We start from the raw sequence: 15863 nt of genomic DNA, 5'->3' as shown, positions 1-15863 counted from the left end.
CATCGGCAACAGAGAGGACAGTTGACGTGTGCGAAGTCGTCCGACTCCAATCCTCCCATGCACTGCCATTCTCTGAAGGCCAGGGCCAGGTAGAGCCGGTAGGCCTAAACCCATTTGAAGAGGTTGTGGGAATAGATGAGCTCGTTGTAACAGCATCAACAAACAAAGAGCTGGAAGTGCTGGAAGTAGAAGAAGCAGTAAGCCAATCCAGCCACGTTCGCTCCGTTCCATTCTCTGAAGGCCAGGCAGAGCTGCTCGGCTTCGAGAACGTTGGAGAAGTGGACGTCGAGAGGGTTGAGCTTGTTGTGGCGGCAGCGACGAAGAGGGAGCTGGACGTGGACGAACTAGTAGTCCAGTCAAGCCAGATACGCTCTGTTCCATTCTCTGAAGGCCAGGCAGAGCCGCTCAGCCTCGAGAAAGCTGTGGAAGTAGTCGTCGGAAGGTTCGAGGTTGTTGTCGCTGCAACAACGGGCAGGGAGCTCAAAGTTGAAGATGTAGAGGTCCAATCCAGCCAGATCTGCTCTGTTCCATTACGGGAAGGCCAGGCAGAGCCGGTCGGTCTCGAGCCTTTCGTTGTGGACGTAGTTAATGGAGAAGATGTTGTAGTGAGCGCACCGACGGAGAGGGAGCTCGAGGTAGACGATGTGGTCCAGTCTAGCCATATTTTCTCTGTGCCACTGTGCGAAGGCCAGGCAGAGACACTCGGCCTTGCATCCTTCGTTGTTGTTCTAACTGTCGAGAGAACAGTGGTTGTGGTTCCATCAACCACGAGAGAACTTGAAGTCAATGACGACGACCAATCAAGCCAAACTGCCTCCGCTCCACTGTGTGACGGCCAAGGGAAGCCGGAAGACCTCGACTCCTTCGGACTCGAAGGTGTCGTGGATCCAGAGGAGGTTGTTGTAAGAGCATCTACCGGCAAAGCGCTAGATGTGGGCTGAGACAGAGTATGTGATGGCTGCGGCCATCCCCCGGGGCGCGTCGGCCGAGTGATAGATTGTCTACTAGGACTAGAGGCATGGGCAGATGTAGATCTGATCGTTGTAGCTTCGACCGGCTTCGATGGGGCCGCCGTCGTCGTAGTGATGGCGTCCGAAGAACTTTGGCCTATTGACGCTCCCCAATCTGCCCAATCACTAGAGCCACCATTCGCTCTATTTGGCGTTGTCTGTGGACGGCCGACTGGAGGTCGAGTTGGCTGACCCGGCCGGCCTGGCCGGCCACTAGGAGCAGAGCTGATCTTCGTGGTTGACTTGGTGCTTGCAGCAGCAACTGAATGGGTAGTGAAGGTCGAAGTCGTTGGGGAAACGATCGACGGTTTAGAAGATGTCCAATCGAGCCAAATGGAATCTTGTGCGTGGGACTGAGATCCGCCAAACCCCCCTCGTCCTGAATGAGAGGCAGCAGTCGACCTGGGCGGGAGAAAATGAGAGGTACTACCTGACTTGGTCGTCGAGGGAGTCGAAGTTCTGGTAGGGTCAACACTATCAACATTAGATGTCGAGCTGCTACTTGTTCCTTGAGATGTTGCATCTACTGGCAAGGAGGTTGCACCTGGGGTTGAGAGAGTAGTAATACTCCAGTTATCCCAGTCACCCCATGCGGAGGAGCCAGGATTTTGCGGGGTCTCTGAAGTAGAAGAAGCTGGAGTCCCAGAGCCATTAGGGCTGCTTCCAGGGTGATCTTTGACGGGGTTGCCCACTGAGCTACTGGGACGACCGGGCCGCCCTGGTCTCGAATTGGTCGGCTGTCCACCTCTGTGGCTCGTGCCAGCATCCCCTAGACCAGTCGAGGTTGGAGCGACTGAGGATGGATTCACGCTGGTTGCATCAACAGGGTCTGAACTTCCTGAGTGGCCGTCGGGTTTGTTAGTCGAAGAGCCAGTTGCAGGTTTCTGGCCCTTGCCGGTCGGCGAAGCAACAATTGTCGAGTGCGCAGGACCTGCTTGAGACGTCTGATCTCCGCGCTTCCAAGTCGAGGAACTTGACCGTGTACTTTGGCTGGCACTGCTGGCACTGTTGCCCGCATAAGGGCTACTTCCGTGCCAAGGATGCCGCTCTTCCCAGGAACCTCCCTTGCCATTGCCGCTGGCCGGTGTTGTGGCCGGTGGAGCGCCGGGTTCGCCGCTAGACAGACTCTCACCGCGTTTTTCTTCGGTCGCACCGCAGGCAAAGCTATGAGAGATAGTAAAATTTGTCTTCCCATCCGATCTTCCGGTTTCTGTTGCCCATTCTGGTCCGAATGGCTGGGCGTACATGTCGCAATATTGGCCCTGGTTCACACCATTCTTAGAGACAATGTAGGTGTTGAAGAATTTGCAGCCGATTGAGCTGCACGCCTCCGCGCAATTCGACGTGTCGAATGGTCCATTAAAGATCTTCGAGCCGAGGAATGCTCCAGGAGTCGGTGGTGGATGAATTGCCGCGCCCGCCATGAACACCGGAATATCAAACCCTTTGGGAGTTGTGAGGGTGCTGTTAGTGTAGCCATTACAACCGGCGATCACGGCATTTGTGCTGCTAGAACCACTGGCAGCAATTGCTCCAGCCCAAAACGAACACTTGATTGCTGGAGCTGGACCACCAATTTCCTTCTCAAAGTAGATCTCGAATGAGGAACATTCATCAATGCCATCGCAAATGGCCGCACAGATACTGCTGTCGTACTCATCAATTGTCGTGTGTCCAATAAACCCATCTCCTGAAATCCACGCTTGTCCATTGTTGAATGCTTGATAATAACCAGCCGGGGTCGCAGCAGAAGTCGCAGCATCCGCAAAGAATTTGTTTGTTGCCCACTCAGCGGCGATTGGATCAGTACAAGAGCAGGTCGGTTCAACGTCGCGTTCCAACAAATTCTTCTTCCATGGCATGAAACCGCCCCATTTTCCCAATGAACCTAAAGCCACATTAGAAAACAAAAGAAAATAAAAGAATGGCAGCATGTTGCATTGAGCAACAGCTCAAGGAAAGAGCGGCTGATATGAAGAACGAGCGGACGCGTGCCAGTCGACAACGCAATGACGGTTTACCAAAGGAAAGGAAGGAAGAGGAGGAGAGGTCTGCAGGTAGAGTAGATGCCTCCCCCCGCCTCAGAACGTTGGGCGTACTCCGCAGGCTAGACCAGCGTGTGAACGAAGTACATCTGCCTCCCGCGACTACTGGCAGCACTGCAAAGCCTACCCGAGTAGTTCAGACCATCATCGAATGATCTGACAGGTCGCCAGGATTCTCCCTTGTTAGGGATCAGCGCCACATGGCTGGAAGACGCATGAGGCTTTTCCGGCGGGTCCTACACGCCAGTGACATTGATGATCGCTGCCTTCGACGATAGCCGCCATTCTTTGTTTGGCAGTTCAAGGAGGACACGCGTTGGAGTACCCCGGTCATCGTTCTCAAAAGGGGCTGAATTCTAAGACCAGTGAAAGTCGCGCCATGGCTGTGGGGTGTTTGGTCCAGAAATTTCGTGATCAAGCCACGGAATCAGCTTTGCGTTGTTCCGGGTTTGGAGTGAGCAAAGCGAGTCGCAGTTGAAAAAAAGGAGAAGGGATAGGCCTAAAACGGCTTAGTGTGGCGCAACTATTCGAGCTTGGCGCTCCGTGGCTTGCATCCCGAGATTGAGCCTCGTTTTTCTTTATGCTTCAAGTCTCGGCTTTCCCTTTTGCTTACGAGGTACATGGGGACGTGATTGAATACTCAGCCTCCTGACTCAGTTCGGCATGGCTTTTGCTGATATCTTGGAGCTGGCATATTTGGAGAACCTACATATGTTCTCCATACTGGAAGCTGGTCCTGCACTGTACTCGCGATAAGGTGCGCCAGCCTCAAAAAATATTCGCCTATCTGCGTGGGTGATCGACGAGATCTTTTGGTTTTAGCATTCTCATCATTCGCGGAGAACCGTCAGAGAGGCGCATACTCGTAAATCGGCGTCGCATAGAGAACAGTGCCGCCGCTCCTGCTGAGACCAATGATATGGCCTCATACCGACATTCTCGTCTTGGTGAGTCTACTTTGTAAACGAGATTGGGACACTTGCACCTTTCGCGTCCCGGGCAGTATGCGGCAAAGATCCGAAACAAACTTGCCATGGTACAACTAACCCTGGTGGCCTTTCGAACAGGGGCAGCAATTGCCTGGTTCTCCTTCGCCAGAGTTAAGAGAAACGCGCCTGAAAACCGATCACGCCTTGAAGCCACTCAGCATCTTTGGGATCCCAACGTGGCCGTGTGGGACAGAACATGTGCTTGCATCCGCATCTCGCTACGAGAACTCAGTTTTGGAGTCATCATCCGTCCACTCATCGGGCGGCGGATCTGTTATCTTGCTGTAGTGTCTCCCACGTATGTACTGTAGGTAGGTGGTTTTTGCATCACGCCAGTCATCTCCCAAGTGATCTCGCCGCACGAATTAAAAACCCAGGTTTGATGTGCAAGCGTCCATTGAGATGTCCGTCTGATAAAAAAAAAGGAATGTTGATGTGCGTAAGCTCAGATTTGTAGACAATCCTTGTCTGCGACATCACCACAAGCCAGTCTTATCAGAAAAGGGGAATTTCATAACCGCTCTTGGTCGTTCAACTGCTTATTACAAGGTCGTCCATGCTTCCACCCGGATTGACCTGAGATCCAGTCTTTGTGCTAGGCGACAATTAACAGCAAGCCAATTTCTCAGAGAATGTACCTCGTACTAGGGTTCATTTCTCTCTCCTTCTTTTTGTGGCCGACAACATAGATTTAGGTGGTGCTTCCGGACCTTCCAAGTCGACAGAGATTCTGAAAACCATATACATGAAGATAGGACAACAATTACGGCAGCAGGCAACGGTCGCGATTTTGAGCGCCGCCAGTCAGGGATCAATGGCATCTGATCTCCAGACCGTTGGAAAATCAGACCAGGGCTGAGCAGGGCCAGCACGGGGGCTTTCCTTGCGATGTGACTCAGCTGAAAAAAAGGCACTATGTTTAGGGGTCCAGGGGTCCAGAACGAGTACTCGGAATTCCGTACCTCGGTGGCATACCAAGCCGAGTAGGGACTAGCAGAATGCATCATCCATCTTCGTGCTTCACAGGATCGCGACTACGGCAAGGCATAAATACCAATACTGGGGATCTGGCGCATCAGACAGAGATCAGGCTACCCAAGTGAACCGAGGATCCTTCATCCGAGGATAACGATTCCCCAGATCAGCCTCGCCTTACTCCGCATCGACAAGCCGACACAACCACGGCGACAGAAATATAGCTCTACCACAGATAAATGGGGTGGAAGTAGAATCTCCTGAGAAGGCCAATCTCCAGTTTCCCTCCAGTTTCTTCTTGCTTAATTGGTTTGTTACGACCTAGTAGCCACAATGAATTTCGAGCTTCCCACCGACCTTCAAAACTACATCTCCCGCATCGACACTTTCATCAAGGACAAGATTCTCCCACTCCAGCACAAGGACGACAACAACCGCTTCTTCGACCATCGTCGCGAATCTTCCCGGACGCAATGGGACAACCAAGGCCTCCCTACTCACGAGTGGGAGAATCTCCTCCGCGAAGCACGCAAACTGGCCGACGAAGCTGGGTTTTATAGGTTCGGTTTCCCAAAGCAGTTTGGCGGTGCTGGCAGTGAGCAGCAGAACCTGTACATGTGCGCCATTCGGTACCATCTGTCGTCCCACCCGGTCTATGGAGGCGGCGTGAGTCTGGCCAATGACCTGCAGAACGAACACAGCGTCGTCGGCAACAATCCGTTTATCATCATGATGCACCACTACGGCACAAAGGAGCAGCAGAACAAGTACATCCCCGCCAGCATCAAGGGTGAGTTTAGATCCACATTTGGCTTGACGGAGATCTATCACGGCTCCGACGCAACCCATATGGACACCACGGCGAAACCGATCACCATGCCCAACGGCGAGCCTGGTTATGAGATCAATGGCAACAAGAAATGGCAGACTGGCATGCACGCCGCCACGCACTGTCTGGTCTTCGCGCGAACCTCGGGTAAGAACGGATCTCCAAAGGGCATCACTGCTTTCATCGTTCCCCGAGAGACGCCAGGATTGACTGTCGCTTCATACGAATGGACCCTCAACATGCCGACCGACCACGCAACAGTGCTCTTCGACAAAGTTCGAGTTCCTGCCTCCGCTATCCTTGGGCCGGTGGACAACGGCCTGGCCATTGCGCAGACATTCACACACGAAAATCGTATTCGACAGGCGGCCTCCAGCTGCGGTGCAGCACGGTACTGCATCGACCGCAGCGTCGAGTACGCGAAGAAACGGACCGTCTTTGGGAAACCTCTCTCGGCAAACCAAGCCATTCAGTGGCCGCTTGTGGAGCTCTCTACCCAGGCCGAGATGCTGAGACTGTTGATCCTCCGCACCGCCGTGGAAATGGACCAAGTCACAGCGGCATGCAAAGCCAACGGCACCGCACCGTGGATTGCCATCGAGAAGCAACTGGGCCATAAGATTGGCATGTGCAACTACTACGCCAACCGTCTGTGCTGCGAGTCTGCGGATCGAGCGATCCAGATCCACGGCGGCGTTGGATACTCGCGACACTACCCCTTTGAACATATCTGGAGACACTTCAGAAGGTATCGGATCACCGAAGGTAGCGAAGAAGTGCAGATCCGGAAGGTCGCCGCGTATCTATTTGGGTATAAGTCGACAGGAGAAGATGACAAGAAACCTGAGGCGAAATTGTGAATGGTTGGCAAATGCTGTCTTCTCTAGGCTCTAGGAAATCTATGCCACTATTGACGTCTTAGTTTCTCTGCAAAGGGGAATGCCATGCTTTATTTTTTTTTTTTTCTGTTCAACATACGTCCTCGATGACGAGCTTCTCCCCGCTCGGCTCACCCAGATCGATCTTCAACCTCCGCCCAAAGAGCTCCAGCAACATCTCAAAACACACCTTGGTGACCGCTGGATCGTACCTTCCTTTACTCAACTCGTCCCTGATAAAGGCATGCTGCGCTCCAAAGACCTCGTAGAACGAAAACTCGACGCCCTTCTCGTGCAGCGTCTTTCTGATCAAATCCCGACCCTCGGGCGGGACATGGTTGTCGCTCTTTCCGAAGATCATGATCAATTCCCCTTTAATGTCGCCCGCCCTCTTCAGGGAATCGTCATTCTTACCCTCCCCTAGGCTATGACTGTGGATATCCGTGGCGAAGAAACACACGGCGGCCTTGACCCTCTGATCCAATGCGCATCGATACGCGAGGTGGCCTCCGAGACACATCCCCGTAGCCCCGACCTTGCCATTGCACGTTTTCAACCCCAACAACAACGAGACGGCCAGATCCGCGTCCTCGTCGTACGCGGCGAGTTTCTTGGTGATTTTCCACTGGTTCCCCGCATCGGTGCCGGGCACGTCGTAGGCCAGCGGCTCGGGACCAGTGAATTCGTGGTAGGACGAGGGTGCAGCGACAATGTAGCCTTGGCCGGCGATTTGGCGGGCAAAGCGGCAAACTGGACCGGTCACTGGAGCAAAATTGTTCAGTCTCTACCGGGTTCTTGATGAAGAGTCTGGTGTGTGTAGGATGTTTGACAAAGCTTTACCTTGGTAGATTTCCGAGAACACAACGACACCGGGAAACTTGGCACCTGGGTAGCCAGGGATAGTGGGATGGAAGATATAGATTCCTTTTGCATTTTCATCGCTCAGCCTGAGTTCACATCCGAGCTGTGTAAGGTGGCGGAAGCCATACGCATTGAACCCTCTCCCGCCGCCTTGGTCGGCACATCTTTGTACGATTCTTCGATGAGCATCGTGCTGGTTCTTTCAGTCCAAATGTCCGGATTTATTTATTTGAAAGCCGCTCAGGGGTCGTTACGACGTTTGGGGTTGACTGTGAAGTAAAATAAAAAGAAAATCGGTTGAAATGGAGGGGTAATATAGACATGCAGATTGAACATGTGGGGTCTATGTACATAATGGTGGCGTGAGGTCAAAAGAAATCCACATTTCGCCGGCAATCAATCCCTTACAGTTTTCGTCGCTGGATGTATGACAAAGCGCCCTGCTCCTTATTCGCCCTCGGTCACTGGCTCTCAGCATGGCTCCCCCCCCCCCCCCCCCACAACCACCCCCAATGTTTCACCCCTCTTTGAACTTGGGGCTTGTATAATTGAGATCTGGAACTTCATACACAGGTACAGAAATCAGCGAATTGGGGCAGAGATTGTCACCTTGCGCACCCAAGATCACTGTGCGCCCACTTCCACAACAGGAATCCTGCTCAACGCGGTAACGCAGCTTTGTTTTTTTCTCGAGAAAAATCCAATTCCGTGTGATGGGTTGATGGAACTCGTAGGTTGTCTATGTCCCTATATCCAGACGGCATCTTGTCTCCAAGGCCGTGCTCGAGTCCACACGTCAGGTATCACCTATCAAACGGATTTCCAGCTTCGAGGATATTGAGGAGTCTTCGAATGAAGGTACAAGCTCGGAGAGAATACCTCCTCACACCGTGTCGGAGCGACCTGCTGCAATGTTTGCGGGACGGTCGACGCTCACGCTTTTGTCGGGACCAGACGTGTCTCTGGGTCAGCTTATGACGCGAGTTCGGAAGGCTCGCTCGGTATGAAGGTCAGCGGATTTCAAGATGGAATTGTTGATCTTGAAAAGCAGTGTTGGGCATGCAATGGACTTGGTCGATGGTCCACGCTCTTCATCGAAATTTTCTGGGGAAACGAGGATGGAAGCGATACTCTGCCGAACCCTGCGGAGGGACATCACAGCTTGCCAGCCTCGCGTGTGAAGATGTGAACTCCATGGCTCAACCGCAAAATTCTGCTGCACCACCGAAATCACTGTTGGTTCTCTTCACTCGACTCTCAATCGAACTTTCACCTCCGTGAATCTGTCCATTTGACAACACAGCTTCAATGGAGACAGACATGGCGGTCCCGAAGGTTGAGGATGAAGACTACGGTAGGACTGTTCTTCATGGCCGTCGACATCTCCTGATATTTGCAGATTTTCCCTCAGGGATCGAACAGTACGAACCACCATCGTCGGAATTCTTAGCACAAACCACATTCGTTTCCGTAGCTGATATCAAACTCGACCCCGCCTTGTTCATCAACTTCGGCGCCATCCATGAGCACCTCGACCGTCTTTATACTCTCGCCGACCTCATCCGCACCGCCCATACCACCATCGACCAACACGAAGCTAGAATCCAGCATGAGTTGTCTGAGCTCTGGGAAGACAACCCGGACATCCGCAAGCGCGGCCTTCGGGGCGGAACAGCACGCAAGCAGCGCAGGATGATCGGCAAATATGTCCGCATTACAACCGTGGATCGCGAACTCGCCGAGCGCCGCTTGGAAGTGGAAAAGACGGACTATTTCGGCCGCAACCGCCTTGCAGGACTACGTGGGTTGAGGGTGATGTTTGAAGAAGCGTTCTGTTTCGTCCGGGACCAACAATACCAATGCGAGGATGTTCTTCGGTGGGGAGAAGTCTTGATGTATGGTGTCACTACGCCGATATTGCTGGCACGCCTCGCGACTATCGACGATATTCTCGCGGCAGACAACCTTGGAGAGGTTGAGGATATCGAGGACATGTTGGAAACCTTCCACCAGGAGTATGATACATCCTTGTAAGGGAAGTCGAGGGCTATGACTGTGACTGCAGCGACGGCACCGCATTGGCATATCATTGGCATAGCATGGGATTGGTCTATTTGTACGCTATGAAAGATCCCAGGTTGTGGCGAACACCACATCGTGTCCATAGCAATGATTGAGACAATGAACTACATGTTCAACCACCTGTACGAGAGGGGTTCATTGTCGGGCAACCAGTCAAAAGTGTGCTGTAGTTGCTGCCCAGTGAATTGAATCAAGTGCTCATGGAGATCGAAGCATCAGACAAGGCTGAAGTGAAATTGGACCTGGCCAATGGGAGGCGCCACCAGCCTTGTGTACATCTTCCCATCTCATTGTCGGATGACTCCCCGCTTCAGCTTCACCTGATCACAGAGCGACAGAGTGACAGATCAGCCGCTTCCTGATCATTGTCCCTTGGCGATGAGTTTCATGTGAAGTGATCACAGTGACAGACAGATCAGATCAGATCAGAAACGCCGCCAAGTCCAGATCAACCTGCATCCATCTGCCATGGTATAAATATCTCCTCCCTTTCCCAACTTTCTCCTCCTTCTCTTTCTCCTTTTTTTTCTTCCTTCATACTTACCTTGTTCGAACATCTTGAGCCCAAGCATTCAAGTTGTTGCACAGATATCATTCCATTGCACATTGGAGTTGGTGACTGTGCCGGAAACACTCTTGAGTCTTCCGCGAGCGCAATTTTTGTCCCTCTAACAATCCATCTTTGTCCTTTTCATCACTGTTCTTTGCCTTGTGCAAAGCTTTGGAGAAGAGCACTGTACCTTGTTTGACACCATTATGGACGATGCGACTTTCACATTCAACTGCCTCACTGTCCTCAGGTCTCCGTGCACTCGCAAGCAGCGACAGGCCTCCCACTTCCATCAACGGAGAACATGCGTCTCTGCGAATCGCAAGCATTGTCAAGTCGCCCTCCGTCCTTCATGTTCCATCCAAGCTGACGAAGTTTGCAGGCACGAAAAGACCGCCCCACGCGTCACTCCTCACCTTTGTACCTCCATCTGATCCCATTCGGCCCGTTCTAAACCCACTGCCCCTCTCAGCAAAACGAGAAAGCTCTATCAGCCACCGTCGGGGGCCTGGCGCTCGGGGTTCGAACCTTTGTCTAACATCTGAAGTTGGGCGTCCGGTGTTCGACCTTTACAGCTGGCACCGCCTATCCTCCTGGACGACTTCGATATTCAACCTGCAGAAGTCAGTAGTGCTCGTCCTCCTATCGGTACAGATTGGCTCGCAAATGTTCATTTGACGACGAATAGAAGAGTAGGAAGTAAGAGGTGGATGTCCGAGAGACGCATTGTCACGGGTCGCCCCATGTTGCAGGTTACAACTGATCCAGACCTCAGCTATTTCTGCACCTGGATTGCCATGTACTTCTGTTGTGCCGGGCAAATCAAAAATTGCCAGCTTCCTTAGGCTTTGGCCAGCGCTTCCCTGCTCTCCAGCCTAGCGAGAGCTGAGAATCAGGCCGTCGATGCAGGACTAATCACAAAATGAAGCGCAGTCCAGGACCAGTGCAGTGCGAAAGAGTCAGATTTTCCTGCTGACACAGGGTTTCGCATACGGAAAATGGGGGCTAGTCGGTCGTAAGCCACCCAAGGCCACCCCAGAATCTTGCGCTGACCCACCTGGAGGACGGTCTGAACCGGCAATATCCTACCCACTTTGGCCATTGGCGTGCTCGACAGCTTCCTTGTCAATGCCGACGCAAGCGCTTCGATCGAGGCGGTGTCAAACCGACGGAAGACCTATTCACTGCGAAAAGATGCTGCCAAGCGACAGGTCGTAGAGCTGCAAGGGGAATCCACGAATAGCGATACCTTGTCCAAGGAGCTGAATGATGGAAGACTCTGACATCTTGTGCGTGTGCGTTCGTACGCCAAAAAGCACTACCTCGCTCCGCAATCGTATTGAACGGATCACAACGCGGGGAAGAGCATTCCCGGGAAAGGCAACTACCAACTCCGTACTTGCTGACAACCATTGATGCAACTATCAACTGAGTCCTTCGGCGTCGTCCAGGCTTCTGATCTGACAGCGGGAATGCAGCGCACAACACTTGTGCAAGAGTTGGGCCGCCCTTCTGTTACTTCTGCCTCGTATGGTACCCTAAACCAATATGTCAAGGCCAGGGGAATATCTACCGAGGTCAAGTTGATGCGGCGGCTGCAGCCTGTCAGCGAAGATTCTTGGGACTGCTCCCTGGAGGGGAGTCGCGCGCCCGAGTAAGCAAACATGACTCGGTTCACAACATAAATTGAAGGCTTGGTGAACAAGATTTCAAAGCGGCTGCCGAAATCCCTGACTGTCCATCACCTCTATACCGCAGAAAAATGGCAACCGAAATTCCAGCACTGGTCTCCTATCCGTGTGAGCCCACCACTCTGGCTCCGGACTGGAGGTTCGAAAATATCAAAGTATCACGGGGCCCCAAAGAACATGAGCTGAAAATTCGGATGGTCGCAACGGGAATATGTCATTCAGACATCGTCGTCGCCGCAATTCCAGGACGGCTTGTGGGAATGAAGTTCCCGAAAGTGTTGGGCCATGAAGGTGCAGGTGTGGTCGAGGAGGTTGGGCCAGGAGTGACTGTTGCCAAAGTCGGAGACCCGGTCTTGCTGTCATACAACTATTGCTCCAACTGCGACCTCTGCAATATGCAGCAGCAGCCGTACTGTGCGTCGTGGCAGCTTCTCAACATCTTTGGCGAACCAGGAATCTTTGAGACCACTGCAGGCGAAGAAGTTCCGGCCAAGTTCTTCGGTCAGTCAAGCTTCGCCGCGACGAGCATTGTCGCAGAGGGAAGCGTGGTCAATGTCAAAGACCTCGTCAAAAGCAACGATGACTTGAAGTTGCTGGCGCCTCTGGGATGCGGCTTGATGACAGGATCGGGGGCAATCATCAACGGCGCATCCGCCAAGCCTCACGATATTGTGCTGGTGGCGGGTATCGGCGCAGTCGGGCTGGGCGCAGTGATGGCGGCCAAGATTGCGGGATGTAAAGAGATCATCGCCGTCGACCGGGTCGCACATCGCCTCGAAACCGCGAAACAACTCGGCGCCACAAAGGTCCTCGATACCTCGAAAGAAAGCCCCAGCGGCGGCAGCCTGGCGGAGGACGTCCAGAAGCTCGTCGAGGGCCAACGCATCTCGATCGTCATCGAAACCACGGCCGCCGTCCCCGTCATCCAGGAGTGCATCAAGGCCCTAGGCCGCCATGGCAGATTCATCCAGCTCGGCGCCCCCAGGGCCGGGACCCAAATCACCATCCCCCTGCAGGAGTTCTTTGGCGGCAACAAGTCGTTCGAATGCCATTACCTGGGCAACACCACGGGCCAGGCCTGGATTCCCGTCATGATCCAGTGGTGGCGCGATGGCAAGTTCCCCATCGAGAAGATCGTCAAGCATTTCCCGGCGAAGGATGCGTTGCAGGCATTGCACGGCATGGAGGACGGGAGCGCGATCAAGCCTGTTCTCCTCTGGTAGTCTGAGTGGTAGAGGATGCCGAAAATTAGAATTCTCCGGCCATGAAATGATTACAACGATGAATATTATGATTTCTTGTTCTTCTATTTTATTTCGTTTTGTTTTCTATGGCATCGAGTCTGTTCGGATCGCTGTTATGGCCGCGACCACCTCAGCAACATCCCAACCTCCCATCAGCCCTTTTTGAAGAATGTCAATTTCACTCTCAGGTGCCATTCCGCCGGGCGCTGGCGGTCGGCGATCGAGGTTTGTGGGGAACGGATACCCATTGCCCATCGCGCTCAGAATCGCCTGGACTCTCTTCCTGGTGCCCAGCTGCGTCCCTGCGTCGTCGGTATCGGCGGTGTCGTACATTTTCGTCACTTCGGCCCAACACTTGGATATGATGGCCAGGGTGTCGATGCTTTCCATGGTCTTGCCAAACGCGCTGCTGATCTGCAACAGGTTCGCGGACCGCTGGACATGGGTTGTGCGATTCTCGCCGGCGGCGTGGAACAGGGCGGGGTTGAAGAAGACGGCATCCCCCATCTTCAGCTCGCAGCTCACCCAGTTCTCGTCAAAGAAGGCCTGGAACTCGCGCAGCCGGTACGCCATGAAGCCCTGCTCGAACTGCTGAGAGAAGGGCAGGAAGCGCGTGGGCCCGCTGGCCAGCGGCATGTCCGAGTGCGCCACTGCCCCTTGCAGCGTGAGGAACTGGGTCGCGACCTGCGTCGCGCGCGGGTACAACGCACAGGACTCGGCCGTCTGGAACCCCAGGTGGTAGTCGCGGTGGCTGACCTGGGGTTTCCCCCCGGGCCGCACGAGGTTCACCTGCGCGGTGATCTGGTACGCGGCGCCCAGCCACGCGGCGCACACGGCGGCCAGGTACGGGTTGGAGTAGTACCGCACGAAGGACGACGGGTCCCGTTCGGCGTGTTTCTGGAACGAGTTCCAGATCCGCGCATTGGTCCCGCTCGCGGCAAAGTGGTCGCCTTTGTTGTGTGGCCCCTCAGCGGCGGCGGCGGATTCTTCAGCGGCGATAATGTCGGAGAAGACGGTGTTGACCTGCTCAAGCAGCGCCGTGTCTGGCGTGAAGTTGCGGAGGACCACGACGCCGGGCCCAGAGAGGAGGATGTGGTGCCATTCGTCTTGCAGCTCGTCGATGAAACCCGGGTCAGCTGCCGCCGCATCTGTGGGGAGATCGTAGATGGGGATGTTGGATACGATGGCCGACCCGTGGGGATAGGTCTCGCGGCTGGTCGACTGAGAGCACAGTGTCTTGAACGCAGACAGTGACGGCGGCTGTGAAAGCGAGCACAGCCTCCTTGGCACTCTGGAAGGAGACGATCCGTTGACGCCTTTGGGGGCACAATCTCCGCTTGCCAGACCGGCGGTGAACGAGGCCGTCGAGCTCGACGTCATTATCGCAAAGTCGCGGCTATTTAATGCCAAATAAGTCGATAGACGACGGACAGAGCAACAACTAGAAGGGAAGAAAACAAATGGTAGTGCTGCTGGCTTCACGATTCGCAGGCCCCCTTTTCTTTACCATGTCCTATCCTTCCAGCCTTGCCGTGGATCAGCCCCCGGCGACGATACGATTATTTTTCTTTTTAGCTCTACGGGAGATTAATTATTAGTAATTAATATATATCAATTCTAATTCTCGAATTATTTACGCTATAGATTCGATTAGAAAGCGCACAGTAAAGAATCTAATAATTTCGATTATTTTAGAGTATCTTAACTTCTAAATTTAAGTAGAGCTTAAAGATAATAAATAGTTTATATTGTAATAGAGCACTTCAGGGTTCGGCGTGCACGTGCAACAACGCACAGAGACCTATCCAGCAGATCGGGAATCGAGAACGCGTTTCTAGATGATACTGACAACACCACCACCAACACCACCCAGAGAGGCAGCGACTAGGGCTACGAACACCTAGCACAGCGGCAGCATCGAGGAACAGGACAGGACTAATAAAACACTTAGAAATTAGGTAGACAGCGCCAAAAAGCCATGGAATTCATGATGCTCTACTTAAAACTGTAATGAATGACACTCTGTTAGCACTGTAAACTGTTCCGCACCCCCTTCTCTGCCAGCCTATTTAGATTTAACATGTAACCTAATAAATCTCTACCTACCACCGCTTTATTAGCTCAGTACAGTATAGCCACCTCGCCTTATTATATTTCTCCCTCTCCCATCTTATAGAACGACCTCGTCCGACAATATATAGTACACTTAAGAATTATCTAACTCTATCATTACTTAGAGAGTAGGTCTACAGTACTATGAGAAGAAGCTCACAACGAAAGTAGATTCTCCTCTCTTATTAGGTTTAGAATACGAACTAAAACACCACTAATAGATATAATAGATCTACTCGGTTTATATAAGAATATCGAAGACGCTCTTAATATTTCGCTTTAATAATCACTCTATCTTAACTAACTAAGTAACGCGAGAGAAGAGAGAGTTTACTCTTCGCGTTAAGATTCTATTCTAAGAGTTATTATTATTATATTTTAAATCTATTTTCTCTTCGCTATATAAGTCGATATAGATCTATAATATTTAGTTCGTATTCTCTTAATTAATAAGATTAATAATACTTTTATTTAAAGTAGTTATTATAATAAGTTTTAATAACTATTATTTATTAATTTTTATATAAAATAATTATAATAATAATATCTTTTTATCTTTAATAATAATTGTTCGAAGGACTTAGAGAACTATCTAAT

At 52.3% G+C, this 15863-nt stretch overlaps 6 protein-coding genes across 6 annotated transcripts; 3 read left to right on the top strand and 3 right to left on the bottom strand.

Moving 5' to 3' along the window:
- Positions 1–1436: 1436 nt before the first annotated feature.
- A1O5_00652 (uncharacterized protein) lies at positions 1437–2872 on the bottom strand (the record flags this gene model as incomplete). The annotated part of the gene is made up of 2 exons (XM_007741271.1): positions 1437–1469; positions 1538–2872. The coding sequence occupies 2 exons, from the start codon at positions 2870–2872 to the stop codon at positions 1437–1439; spliced, it is 1368 nt and encodes a 455-aa protein (XP_007739461.1).
- Positions 2873–5352: 2480 nt separating this feature from the next.
- On the top strand, positions 5353–6708 carry A1O5_00651 (acyl-CoA dehydrogenase; the record flags this gene model as incomplete). Its single annotated transcript, XM_007741270.1, has 1 exon — positions 5353–6708. One exon carries the CDS (start codon positions 5353–5355, stop codon positions 6706–6708), a length of 1356 nt encoding a protein of 451 aa, XP_007739460.1.
- A 109-nt stretch (positions 6709–6817) lies between these two features.
- Positions 6818–7776, bottom strand: A1O5_00650 (carboxymethylenebutenolidase; the record flags this gene model as incomplete). The annotated part of the gene is made up of 3 exons (XM_007741269.1): positions 6818–7488; positions 7567–7650; positions 7716–7776. 3 exons carry the CDS (start codon positions 7774–7776, stop codon positions 6818–6820), a joined length of 816 nt encoding a protein of 271 aa, XP_007739459.1.
- Positions 7777–8907: 1131 nt separating this feature from the next.
- A1O5_00649 (uncharacterized protein) lies at positions 8908–9621 on the top strand (the record flags this gene model as incomplete). The annotated part of the gene is made up of 1 exon (XM_007741268.1): positions 8908–9621. The coding sequence occupies one exon, from the start codon at positions 8908–8910 to the stop codon at positions 9619–9621; it is 714 nt and encodes a 237-aa protein (XP_007739458.1).
- Positions 9622–11981: 2360 nt separating this feature from the next.
- Positions 11982–13133, top strand: A1O5_00648 (uncharacterized protein; the record flags this gene model as incomplete). Its single annotated transcript, XM_007741267.1, has 1 exon — positions 11982–13133. The coding sequence occupies one exon, from the start codon at positions 11982–11984 to the stop codon at positions 13131–13133; it is 1152 nt and encodes a 383-aa protein (XP_007739457.1).
- Positions 13134–13238: 105 nt separating this feature from the next.
- Positions 13239–14534, bottom strand: A1O5_00647 (uncharacterized protein; the record flags this gene model as incomplete). Its single annotated transcript, XM_007741266.1, has 1 exon — positions 13239–14534. The coding sequence occupies one exon, from the start codon at positions 14532–14534 to the stop codon at positions 13239–13241; it is 1296 nt and encodes a 431-aa protein (XP_007739456.1).
- Positions 14535–15863: the final 1329 nt, after the last annotated feature.

The sequence above is a fragment of the Cladophialophora psammophila genome (assembly GCF_000585535.1).
Source record: "Cladophialophora psammophila CBS 110553 chromosome Unknown aczJe-supercont1.1, whole genome shotgun sequence".
NCBI classification, from domain to species: Eukaryota; Fungi; Ascomycota; class Eurotiomycetes; order Chaetothyriales; family Herpotrichiellaceae; genus Cladophialophora; species Cladophialophora psammophila.
The sequence above is the reverse complement of the archived record's forward strand: the minus strand, read 5'-3'. Positions and strand labels throughout refer to the sequence as shown.